The sequence below is a fragment of the Cornus florida genome, unplaced genomic scaffold, assembly GCF_030987335.1.
Source record: "Cornus florida cultivar Cherokee Brave unplaced genomic scaffold, ASM3098733v1 CherokeeBrave_3.0.0_Hap2_Chr02, whole genome shotgun sequence".
In the NCBI taxonomy this organism is placed as follows: Eukaryota; Viridiplantae; Streptophyta; class Magnoliopsida; order Cornales; family Cornaceae; genus Cornus; species Cornus florida.
The window spans coordinates 14,257,116-14,270,163 of record NW_026775572.1 but is presented as its reverse complement, the minus strand read 5'-3'; the positions used below and the strand labels follow the sequence as shown (position 1 = coordinate 14,270,163).

The window sequence follows — 13,048 nt, the reverse complement described above, 5'->3', positions numbered from 1 at the left end:
AGAGATAAAAATGAAGTAACATGTCGGCACTCTAATCATATGTTACTGAATATCCATGCTATTGATTATATATATATATATTCGTGATCCTACTTTTGTGTTCCACACTCTAACCATGATAATTTAATGAAAATCAATGTTATATAAAAATAATTATGTTTTGATGCCATTATCTTCTTTAGGAAATATCTCTATTCTTCTTAATTTGGTGAGTAAATAAAATACGAACATAATGTGTGGGAATGGAATGGTTATTTCCATTCTACGGTATTACAGATTATGTTGATATGGTGGTTTTTTATTTTTATTTTGGGTGAATTGTAAAAAACCTTTTTATCATGAGGGTGTATTTTTAACTGATTGTGTAAGGAAAATTTTTAGACAAAATTACACTTAACATGAAACATCTGTTTGAGTGATTGTGTAATAAAATTTTCGGACGAAATTACTTTTAAAATAAAAACATTACATTAGTATTACTAAAGTACCCACCATTCACTTTTTTTTTTTTTATTTTATTTTTAATTGCATAAAATACTAAAACGAGGCCTCTGATTTTGAAACGAGGCTTTTGATTTTTTCTTTCCAAATGTTCTTGCATTTGGAATATATATAGTAATATGATAATTATTTATCAAATGTCAACTTAAATTGATTTTGGTGAAAAAAAAAAAAAAAAAAAAAAAAACTTGTACAATGATTTTTTTTATAAAATAAGATAAAGAAAAAGATATATACTAAACGCTTTTTCTATAGAATAAATATATAATTAAAGATAGTCCAAACAAATATTTGTTATTTAAGTGAAATATCTTTTAACTGTAAAAAAATAAAAAATAAAAAAACAAGTGTGACATATGTTTTTTTGGGGTGGGAGAGGGGGGTTTTGTTTTGATATTATGGTGGACATCACTGGATTTTTTTTTAGGTATGCTATATCTATAATTTTTTAGAATCTTATAAATTTCTATTTTTAAATTTTATAAAAAATTATGATACTGGTATTTTTGGATCTCTTGTATATGTATATATATCTCTTTCTTTATCTTATTTTATAAAAAATCATGGTACAAGTTTTTTTTTTTTTTTTACCAAATTCAATTTAAGTTGACATTTGATAAATAATTACCATATTAGTATATATATTTCAAATGCACGAAAAAATCAAAGACCTCGTTTCATAATAAAAGGCATTGTTTTAGTGTTTTATGCTGTTAAAAAAATAAAAATAAAATGAGTGGTGGGTACTTTAGTAATACTAATTTATTGTTTTGATTTTAAGGATAATTTTATCTGAAAATTTTATCACACAATCACTCTAACAAAGGTTAGTTAAAATGACTCTCTCATGATAGTCGAGAGGGATTAATTGTTAGAGATATGCATAAGAAATATCTTTTGCAAACAGGTGAAAGTTAAGAAGTTTTTTTGCAATTCGCCCTTTTATTTTTTCTCTTTTGATTGGATTTTTGATATTTTTATTTGAAAGGGTTGGTTCAAGTTTCCCTCCCTCAAAGATTTTACAAATTGATAATGTGGTTAACTGATTGTTGACCATCTTACAGCTTGTTAGTCATTTTAATTTTATATTTAAAAATAAAAATATTTAATATTTAATAATTTATTTTAATTAACTATTTATCTTAACATTTATGCATTACTTTTAATTAATTTTATATCCCGTTACTCTAAAGTGTCTTTAGGTTTAAATATTGGCCAGCCGAAAAAAGGATTAATTTTGTTAAAATAGTTTAGGACATGTTTAGTGTGCAATGTGTTTTAGACGTTATATTTTTTGTCAATAATAATCGTTTTGTTATAGAAGTACTTTGGATAGAAATCCAAATAATATTTGGTAACAAAAATTTGTTTTGAGAAATTAAAAAATTTACTTTAGTTCATCTGTTAAAGTACCAAAATACACAATGTTACCATTTTGGTGATATGAGTTTGAACTAAGAAAATCTAATATGTTATAAACTATTTCAAATCAATATCAAGTCTCAAATATGATATAAGTCCAAAATTAAATACCGATATCAGAAAAATAATATCATAATACATACCAAACAACCCTTAACTTAAAGTTTTATAATTTAAAGGGTTCATCTCAAATTTCAAACGTTTTAACAATTTAATGGATGAATCAAATCTAGCATTATGCATAAAAATCATAAAATGGAAGTGACTCGACCTATCACTTTACAATATTCCCTTCAACCCTTCGAGTGTGTTTAGATTTTTGACAAATACTTTTGAGATGTGTCAGATGTATGGGGAATTGTTTTTAATTTTAATTTCGATTTCGTGACTTTTAAGCTACAGTAAAACACACACATATATATATTAGTATATATTTTTGAATAAAATGGATTGATGATAACACTCTCTCTATGTATATATTTAGCACTAGTATAAATATATTTTAACCTAATATATATATATATATATATATATATATATTTTAACCTCATTAATGCCGGACATATTTTGATATATATATATATATATATATATTTTAACCTCATTAATGACGGACATATTTTGATAGTCGGCACGTGAGTTGGGTGGGTAACTTGGGTTCTAAAACAAAGTGAATGATATATAATGTGAAATGAGAAACTTATGGTATTTAATTTACTAGTAATTCAACCTTTTATTTTTTTGAATGACAAATTTGTCCCTGTGAACTCCACGTGGCACAACTTGGTTCCTCGACAGAACTAAACCCACCGACCATTCTCAACCTTTTCTTTTTCAGAACAAACTCGTTACATTCGAAAAAGAAAAAAAACATACTTTGTTCATTCCTCTCTCTCCTGTCCTCCATCTCTCCCTTCTTTTTCTTTTGACCTTTTTGTAATTTTTATTTCTAATTATTTCATTTTCTCAAAATTCTCCTCTTCCTATTTTATACTAATTGAATATATATACACAAATATAAAAATATATATATATATATTGTAGTTCAGATTATTGATATATCTAGGGTTAGGTTTGTTGATCGATCTGTTGTTTGATATGGGTGCTGAGGGCGAGTCAACCCAGTCGGCCACAAGTGTTGTTGGCGGTGAAGAAGTTACCGTTAACATTAGATGTTCCAATGGTTCCAAATTCTCTGTACGGACGAGTCTTGGATCGACCGTTGGGGCGTTTAAATCTATTCTGGCCCAGAACTGTGACGTTCCGTCTGATCAGCAGAGGCTGATTTACAAGGGTCGGATCTTGAAGGATGACCAAACCCTAGATAGCTATGGTACGTGGTTGGGTATATCTACTGTTTACTAGTATTTTCATGTTATTGCTTTTCGGTATTGGTGTTGATGTTGTGTTGTTAAATTTGATCAATTATTGATGGCGTTTATGGTGACCATTCTTAATTATTTGGGTTTAAGTTTTTTTTTTTTTTTCGTTGATCTTAAATCTATATATTTCTGCTGTGTTTCATTATCAAATGTTAAGTTTTGATGGTATTTTGTTTTTGATCAAGATTTGTAACTTGAAGTTGCCATTGGAGCAGTAAAAGGGGTGGTACTTTAAACTGAAAAATTGTGTCTAGATGAGTTATGTAATCTTTGTGGGTAAGCTGTGGTTGATGTTGGACTGTTCGAACTATGTGGCATTTGCATTTCGCCTTTAAGTTTGGCAGCAAGGAATGAACATAATAAGAGTATACTAGGAGTACCCAAAAATTTTGGATTTATATAATTTTGTAGATTTGTCTTGCATTTTATGACACTGGTGTTTTGAGTTGAATGACAAACACACGTCTTGTTCGTATACTGCTCCCCAGACACTTTTGAATCAATTCCCGAACACAGTGTTGCATTTGAACGAGCAAGGTCAAGAGGGAATGCCAAGGATTAACTGATTCAAGGTAATAAGAAAGACCGGTTGACCTGTGATTTTCCTGAAGATATGATACAATATATAGCTACAAAAAAGCAAGGTTTATGTAACTGAGTCTAAGTAGTTGAAGATGAGGATGCAAATGGCATGCAAAGGATATTTCTGAACTCACTGGTTTCGTTGGTTTGGAAGGCTGTATAAGGTTGGTTTATGTGCCGGGGCTAAGTCACATAATTCGCGTGAACAATCACTGCTTTCTCGCTTCACTCGCCTTACCGCGTATGAGAGCAGATTCATCTGTAATCTGCTCTGGCGCACTCTCAGATTTTGCAATTCGCAGCATTCAATTTTTGGATTTGCGAATTCAGATGTTTTCAAGTGTTCCGACTTCTAGTAGGGAATGGAAGGTTTTGCTGGCACTAAATACTATAAAATATGGAAAGTTGTGTAAGGTTGTTTTGCTGGCATTAAGTACCATACAATGTAGAAAGTTGCGTTGCTGCATTAAATAGTTTATAATAATATGATTGACCTAAGTTAAGGAAGAGAGAGTATTTACCATTGAAGTAGGACAGCTGTATGAGAATGTTTCACTAATTTTTATATTTTATATTTTATATTTATAATGGTTGATAAAATTTCGCACCAATACACTTATCAAAAAAAAAAAAAAAAAATTCACACCAATGTAGCAGATCATAGAATTTATATAAACTATGGACTCGTTAAAGTGAAGAAAATTATATTAATTATATTTATTAAATTAATATGATTATATTAAGTGACGTAAGTACATATAGATGTAACATACAGACGCTCCTGTTCTCAAAGCATGATTAATGTTATCACTTTATTACTTTTCCCTTTTTGATTAATTTTTTCTTTCCCCCTTTTTTATATTGGAGCCAACTGCTTGCTTGTAGTGGCCTAGGAAGCATGGACACACCTAAAATGGCAAAGAATCCGTGTCAGACACGCCTCGACACGTGCTGGACTTGGCACGTGTTGATCTTGCCAAAAAAAACATGTCTATTTTTATTTTTTATTATTATTAATTTTTTTGAATATTCGAACGCTCAGTGGACACTCGTGTCCCGGTCTTGGGGATTTTTTCATTAAGTAAGGCATTCTTGGGGGTTTTAAATAAAGTTTTAGAAAGAAAGCTCGGTTGAAGTGTAAAAATGATAAGTTGTTTAATAACTTTCAATAATATGATGGTCATTGCATAATTACTTAAAAGTTGTTTTTATAAAACAGTTTTATATTAAAATAATCAGATATTTATGCTTATATTATAGTTCAAAGGTTCAAACTCTTCCACGATCATCTTTGACGCTGTCGGTGGATGGTCTCTCTTGCTCTCTCTCCCCCCCTCTTTCTCCTATTTTCTCTTTTCTTCTTCATCCTCTTTTTTTTCTTCTTCTTCTTCACAAATCCTAGATACTTCTTTTTTCATTTGACAACAAAATTCTTTTTGTGTCTCCTTTTCATTTTTCCTCTTGTTTCCAAGAACTTTTTTCTCTTCCATGGTTTCTTACCTTTATTTTAATTAAGCCCTAATTTTTTTTTTCTAACAAAACCCAAGTCCTCTTTTTTATTTTTTGTTGTTCCCCTCTACCTTAATCATCTGTCTATCATTCTTTCTTTTTCCCAGCAAAACACATTTTTTTTTTTCCATTATTAGGTTTCCGTTTCCTAATTTTTTAGGATTTTCCTCGTCGCTGTATCCGTGTTGTGTTGTATATGTGTCCCATATGATTGTATCTGTTTCCGTGCTTTTTAGGTAGTGTCTAAATTATATTTCTTTTGCTTGCAAAAAAGATTATGATATTTTTTTATCACCTTATACGTTTCACAAGTCGAATCTTTTAAAGATTCTCAAAACCTATGGTCTGGAAATTTTGTTTTGGTATTGTGACTATGCTGTTTTGCTTGTCACTACATAACTAGCATAGGCTGATAATTAATCTGTCAATTATGAACTCCCAAGCTTGTGGTATGTCATTACTGAATTAGTAATTTAATATTTAACACTTCTCAACACTTCTTGTGGTAGCGTTCATTTATCTCGTCATATATTTTTAGTCGAATGTTAGTGTCTGGAATTTGCGTCCAATATTACATGGAGTAATTGGCCTTCTCATTGAGAGATTGGTTTCTAATTTAGTATTAGTTGTCCAACAGCAGTTGAAAGCCAGTGATCAATACACTTGAGAGGCATTATAGGCAGTTGTGATTGTATGAGGTGCAGATTTTTTCTTTTTATATCTCTTTTACCCGAGTAAGTACCACCCGCACTGTGGATGAGGCCGCATACTTGTTTATGAAGAATGTGGTTAAGTACTTGGGGCTGCAGACCAGCCCTTTATATTCTTGCAATTCTTTTTCGTATTCACTGCTACGTTGTTAAACCGTAATAGTTAGGTTTGTGATCGGTGTAAGTTGAGCATCAGAATTTTTGCCATGCTTGCCAATGTTTTTAGATCCTTTCTTTTCATTCTTCATTTTTTCTTATTAAGGTTTACATATTTTTCTTTGTTCTTTTCTGCCACTGAAGGTTTACAGGCAGATCATACGGTTCACATGGTGCGTGGTTCCGCCCCTGCTGCATCGACACCCACTGCTGGCGGAACCAATTCTGGAATTCCTAATACAACCCCAGGTGTTGTACAGGGTGTTGGTTCCAACCAAGTTGGGAGCGTTGGAGGTGCTGGTCTTGGAGCATCTCTATTTCCTGGACTTGGTTTCAATCCGCTAGGTGGCACTGGAGAATCTGGTTTACTTGGAGCTGGACTTCCGGAATTTGAACAGGTGCAGCAACAGCTGACTCGGAACCCCAATATGATGAGAGAAATTATGAACATGCCGGCCATTCAGAGCCTAATGAATAACCCTGACCTACTGCGTAGCTTGATAATGAACAATCCTCAGATGCGCGAGATCATTGACCGGAACCCTGAGCTTGCTCATATTCTTAATGATCCTGGTATCCTCCGACAGACATTAGAAGCTGCTAGGAATCCTGAGCTCATGCGTGAAATGATGCGAAACACTGACCGGGCAATGAGTAACATTGAAGCTTCTCCTGAGGGATTCAACATGCTCAGACGAATGTATGAAAATGTTCAGGAACCTTTTCTGAATGCTACAACAATGGCGGGAGGCACTGGAAATGATTTAGGCTCAAATCCATTCGCGGCCCTTTTGGGCAACCAAGGTGGTGGTGGGGCCCAAACAAGGGTTGGGTCTAACGACCCAAGTCCTGGGTTTGGAGCAGCTGCAGGGCCTACTGCTGTTCCAAATACTAACCCACTTCCTAATCCTTGGGGTGGTAATGGTGGTAAGCTTTAATAATTTGTCCTTTTTATTAAGACATTTTTGTTGTATGACTATTCTGTTTGATTCTTTTTTTTTTTTTTTTTTTCCAATGGTCTAAAAAGAGGAATTTTCACCAGCTTCATAAAAGGAACTATTCCAAAAATTCATCCTTCTGCATTGGCAAGTTGACTTGTGCATCCGTACGGTGGCATAAATTATAAAAAATGATAAAATAAAATAGAAATAAATGGTTTATTGTTTTATAACAGCTTTGTTCAATATTTTAAGGGAGGTATTATTGCCCTTTATCAATTGAGACATCTATCTTCTGAATCAGAATGCTTGAAAGAAAACTTTTAGATCTCTGGTGAGTAAAGCCCTAAAAGGAACTCCGAAATTATTTTCTTGGCATGATTGATAAGAATGTGGACTTCTGTTGCTGTGGGAATGGAAGGTCCGACCTTATAGTAAAACCTGGAAGACTCTATCTGTCTGTTATTTCTAGTGATTTCTCTAATTGATCAACTTAAAGTGGTTCTAGAGGGGGATGGTTTTGCAGGTTGTAGTTGTACCTAGCCAGAAAGTTGACTGGTCAATGACTTTGGCTGTTCTACCAGGCAGTCCAGTCTTGTTATTAAAACACTCATTTTAGAAGCCATATGTTAGTTCTTTTAAAAAGGAAAGGTATACTGACAATTGTAAGCAAAGTATTATATGTTAGAAGATTTGGTCATGCAAACTTAACAATAATCTGGAATTTTAATTATATATAATTTTGGAAATAGTTAACAGGTGTGCCATAACAAGAATTTATATATGTACTTTGAAGGCTCCCTTGTAAGATTGACATACACTATCTAAAATTTGTAAGTAATAAGACTTCACAAGGAACAGCTAATTAGAGAAAGAAGGCTTCTCCCTCTGATAACCTTGAATTCTGCAATTTTGGTCATTATACCTAGTTGGTTCCATATGAAGAAGTATTTTGTCTTTTTTGTTTTTTATCTCCTTATTGGTTAATTTTTATTTAGATTTTATTTGAAACTTCTGTCCATGCTTACTCTGTTACTAAAAGTGTGATTGCTTGGAAGGTTCTCAAGCAAATACTACTACAAGGTCTAATCCTAGTGGGGATACAAGGGCTCCAGGTATTGGTGGATTAGGAGGGCTTGGTCAAATCCCAGAGTTGGAACACATGTTTAATGGCATGCCTGATCCCTCTGCAATGAATCAGCTTTTGCAAAATCCAGCTGTGTCCCAGATGATGCAAAGCCTGCTTTCCAACCCCCAATACATGAATCAGGTATTGCTAAAACTACACATTTGAAGAGCTGGTTGGATGTTAGAGTTCTTGCAGATATGTATACTTATATAACATCATTTCTTGAATTGTAGTTTCTTGGCACTAATCCACAACTCCGTGCTATGTTCGATTTGAACCCTCAATTAAGAGAAATGATGCAGAACCCAGAAATTCTTCGTCAGTTAAGCTCTCCTGAAACAATGCAGGTATATTACTTTAAGCAGTCTTGTGTGTGTGTGTGTGTGACAATGGACATGCGTGATAGTTAATGTAAGTCTCTGAATTATCCATCGGGGTGCGTCTGGATCCCTCTGTCTGTTTTAAGTCATCCTATTTTAAGCAACAATTTTCCAGAGCGATACCATGACTTCAGCGAGATTGTCTGAATTTGATGCTATTTTTATAATGGTTCAATAAATATGGTGTTTCTTGATGATCTATGCTTGACCTTTCTTTTTTACCTTTTCCATTTGATGCTGCAGCAAATGTTGGCTTTACAGCAATCTCTTTCATCCCAAGTTAATCGGCAGCAATCAACTCGGTGAGTGATGATAAATATCTCCCTTAATTAGGTGGCTGAATCCTAAATTAAGATTTTTATTTCCTTCAATTTTGAAAGATTTGTATAGTCTTTGCTTCTGTTTTGTAGATTAATTATAGAAATTTAGTTGAGGTGAACGAGGCATATGGCAACATCTGCTTCCCTCTCCTCCTTTTGGGATATATAAATTGCTCTTACTAGTCAAAGTGTATTTTTATGATTGTGTGTGCATGTCTATTCAATATTATGTCCATGTCCACTGGCCATTAGCTCAAGTGGTGTCTCCTGCAAGTTGTACCCCAAAGAGGGGAGTTGTAGAGTTAAAGTTCTGGTGGGGTGTTGGTATATGCATCTTACTTATTAGAAACACAACACACACACACACAAAGAAAGAGAGTGAGAGAGACAGCAATGAACTCTTGCTTTTGAGTGATGCGAGGATGTGTTGAGAACAAGTAATCATCTAGGGGAAAGTTGTGTCTTTTCTTTTACAGGAGAAGCTCATGATGTATCAAGCCATGAAATTTAAACTGCATATGTAAAGTTGAAGATTGCTCACATTTTTTAGTTAGATAACTTAATAGTAACTGACAAAGATGCTATCTGGAATCCAAACTTAACTCCATGGAGAATAAGGAGTATGGGATCTTTGGATCAAGCCTCTGATTCCTGGAAGGGATCCAGGAAGTCGTTTGTGTCATAGACTGTTATAAACATTCTTTTAGTTCAACGTATATATTCCACCAAAAAGTTGGTCTTTGTGTCTTCTATTTATTTCAATGTCCCTACAACTTTTAACTTTTGCCATATTTTTTATTCTTCTTTATTTAAAATCAACTGATTGTGAATGATTCTAAAGCTTTTGTAGCTGCATTTGTTTTTTTACTTGGAGCTTGGAATTTGTCTAAAATCACATTTGTTTTTGTTCTCAAATTTAGTACTATAGATACATAATTGTTAAACAAAAATGCAATCATCTATCTTTCTGCTGTATCTTATGATTAAATTGGTAAATATTATTTAGGGTCAAGTGCAGCAGCCCCCCTGAACTTTTCAAGAGCCTAAGGGAGTTACAAGTCCCCCCTAGAGTATAACAAATGTTGCAAATAAGGCCTTGTGTTCATTGCAAATAATTGCAGAGTAAAATTACAATTTTACTCTATGAAAATCAAGGGAATATGTGTGTGTGTGTGTGTGTGTGTGTGTGTTTGTTTGTGTTAATCTAAAATGCCATTAATACTCCTTTATGTGGAGTGATGTACTTTTAGCTAAATATAAAACCTTCTCACAATCACATAATCTCAATCACCCCAGCTCTCTCTCTCTCTCTTGCTCTGAAACCCTAATCGATCTGGACCTTATCTCTCCCTGGAAGATCTAAATGGTACAATATATCACTGGTTGAAGTGCTCTCATCTCGATCTAAGGTAGAATCTCTAATTTATACAACCACCCTAATATATATATATATATATATATATATATATATAGAGAGAGAGAGAGAGAGAGAGAGAGAGTTGTATGTGCATCTCAAATGGACACCACAACTAATTTGCCGAGATTCGTAGTGCCTTGTACTCTGGTGGACATTGCATACTTGCATGTATCCGGCCCCATAGAAGCTGCATATAGAGAAAAGCACTATGATACCTGTCTCCTCAGTAATTGATCCACAACACTTGAGCTGTCAAATTATAAGCATTTTTGGCCTGACAGTAAAAGCGTTGCAGTAATGCAGAGTGGGTGCATTCTTGCACTTGTTAGCTTGAACTTTAGATGCTGCACTAAGCAGCTATCTGTTATTGTACTTTTAACACGTATGTCTGGCACATTACATTCTATTGGGAAAGTAAAAGTTTCTTAGAACTTGCACCTGGGGTTCACTTTTTCTGTTTTTCTTCCTTTCTTTTATTTTTTATTTGCAATAGGTATATTTTAGAATTCCCGCTTGAAGCCCAAAATTTCATCCATAATACGTAGGGATGTCAATGGTGTGGGTTCGGCACAGGTTGGCCTAAACCCTATCCTGCCCCGCAGGCATGATGCATTTATTTATTTTATCCCTTGGGAAGGGTTTTCAGTTACAATACCATCCTTGCCCTGAGAAGAAGGTTAAGAGCCAGTCCCTGCCCCCTCCCAGCCCGTTTAGTGAACCGAGAAGGGTGGGTTATACCAGGGAGTAATGGGGTGAGGTTGTCCCTCATTTGGAGGTGGTGCTTTTACAAACTGTTGTTGTTCGGCCCGAAGATAAAATTAAAACCACAAGAAAGCAGAAAAGTTTTTGGTTCTCCACGAAACTGTACCTTCTCTCTCATCATTTCAATTTTGAATAGTTAGAAAGGAACAGAACCCTAATTTAGAAGGAAATACAGATTCAAGGTCAGTTTTTGCACTTCTTTTTGGATTTTTTTTACTCCAGTCTCGATTCCTAATTCTTACATTCTGCTTGAGAAAAGAGAGGACTCAAGTTTTTGAGTTTTGTACTTTCTTGCTGTTCATTGTGTGTGCATCTGAAGGCATTTTCTTGTGTCAGTGTGTGCAACTGAAGGATGAGAGAGAGAGAGAGAGAGAGAGAGAGAGAGAGAGTATTCACTATTCACAGAATCACAAGAGAAAAGGGGGGGGGGGGGGGGGGGGGGGGGCGAGGATTACTTTATATAACCCCGAACCCAGTTCAGGTTAAACAGCATACTATCCCTTTGCTGTTAGTGATGGAGTGGGGATTTGCTGGGTCAGGCCAGAGTGCCACCCTTGACTTGGTCTACCCAAAAGGATCTCAGTTCAAGGTCAATAAATAAGAATCGGAGAAGCTATCTCGATCTAAGGGAAGAAAAGACTGTTCTGAGTTTAGGATTCTGTTTTTTACCAATCTAGTATCTTGAAATGATGGAATGAGGTTCCTGGAATAGAATGTTTCATGATTTCTTATTACTGGAGTGTGACTGCACTGGTCACTGTTAGTGTGCCCTTTTAACAGGCTGCCATTTGGCTTCACCATGTTATCCATTCTAGTATGTACACATGATACTATTTGAAAATTTATGGACTGATTTAGATTTCTCAATGAACTTTATGACTTTGTTCTCTTTTGGTGTTAATTATATCCATAGTCGGTACACTTTTTTGACCAGCTGTTGCATTTTTTTTCCAGGGAACCAGATCAGACTGGCAGGACTACAGGTACCTAAGCAACACAAATGCAAATTTGTTTTCTAATTATAAGTCAATGTTCAGTCTATTATTGTTCCTCAATCCAAGATTCCAATAATATCACTTCAACTTACAGGAGCACAAAGCAATTTGGGGTTGGACTTGATGATGAACATGTTTGGTGGACTTGGGGGTAGTGGCTTGGCTGTTCCAAACACCCCAGATGGTTACAATTCTCTTACCCTTCCATTACATATTTTGTGTTATCCTATAATATTTGATTTTCTTTCTTTCGTCTGCTGAGAATTTCTTCATCGTTGTTGTTTACAGTACCTCCTGAACAATTTTACTCAACTCAACTGTCACAGCTTCAAGAAATGGGTTTCATCGATACCCAAGAGAATATCAGGGCACTTCGTGCCACATCCGGGAATGTTCATGCTGCTGTGGAGCGACTTTTGGGGAATCTCGGTCAGTAATTTGTTACACCTTCGTATTTAGGGGGGCCTGATGTGTGCGTGTAAACTTTGAAGTAGTTTTTTAATGATGGCACTTCCAATTCCATTTTGGGGGTGTGAATAAGAAAGTACGCACTGTGATAGCGAGAGCTGTGAATTGGTGGATAGAGGCTTTTGCATTGCGAGACTGTTAGACCCTCGGCTCCCCTTCCCTTTTTTTTTTTTTTTTTTTGTCTCCCCTCCACGGGACAATGTACATACACATTCAAGTATATTTGGGTGAAATATTTGCTAAATTTATGGTTCTTCAGGACAATGTTGGCATTGTTACTGTCAGATTCCGTTTGTATGTCTGACTTGAATTATACTTCAGGTGTTGAACAACTTCTCTGTTAGAAATACATGTGCTTAAACATGCAATTTTTCTCA

The 13,048-nt window shown here is 34.6% G+C and overlaps 1 protein-coding gene across 1 annotated transcript; it reads left to right on the top strand.

The window, feature by feature from the left end:
• The first annotated feature begins 2,766 nt into the window (after positions 1-2,766).
• LOC132293778 (ubiquitin domain-containing protein DSK2b-like) lies at positions 2,767-13,048 on the top strand. The gene is made up of 8 exons (XM_059791404.1): positions 2,767-3,256; positions 6,407-7,189; positions 8,259-8,470; positions 8,563-8,676; positions 8,953-9,011; positions 12,163-12,191; positions 12,298-12,387; positions 12,492-13,048. The coding sequence occupies exons 1-8, from the start codon at positions 3,022-3,024 to the stop codon at positions 12,638-12,640; spliced, it is 1,671 nt and encodes a 556-aa protein (XP_059647387.1). The 5' UTR covers positions 2,767-3,021; the 3' UTR covers positions 12,641-13,048.

Excerpts from the sequence above, each read along its gene's own strand:
- LOC132293778 (XM_059791404.1), top strand. The coding sequence starts at position 3,022 with ATGGGTGCTGAGGGCGAGTCAACCCAGTCGGCCACAAGTGTTGTTGGC. Across the intron at positions 8,677-8,952 it reads GCTCTCCTGAAACAATGCAG|CAAATGTTGGCTTTACAGCA; the intron begins GTATATTACTTT and ends TTGATGCTGCAG. Across the intron at positions 12,192-12,297 it reads TCAGACTGGCAGGACTACAG|GAGCACAAAGCAATTTGGGG; the intron begins GTACCTAAGCAA and ends TTCAACTTACAG.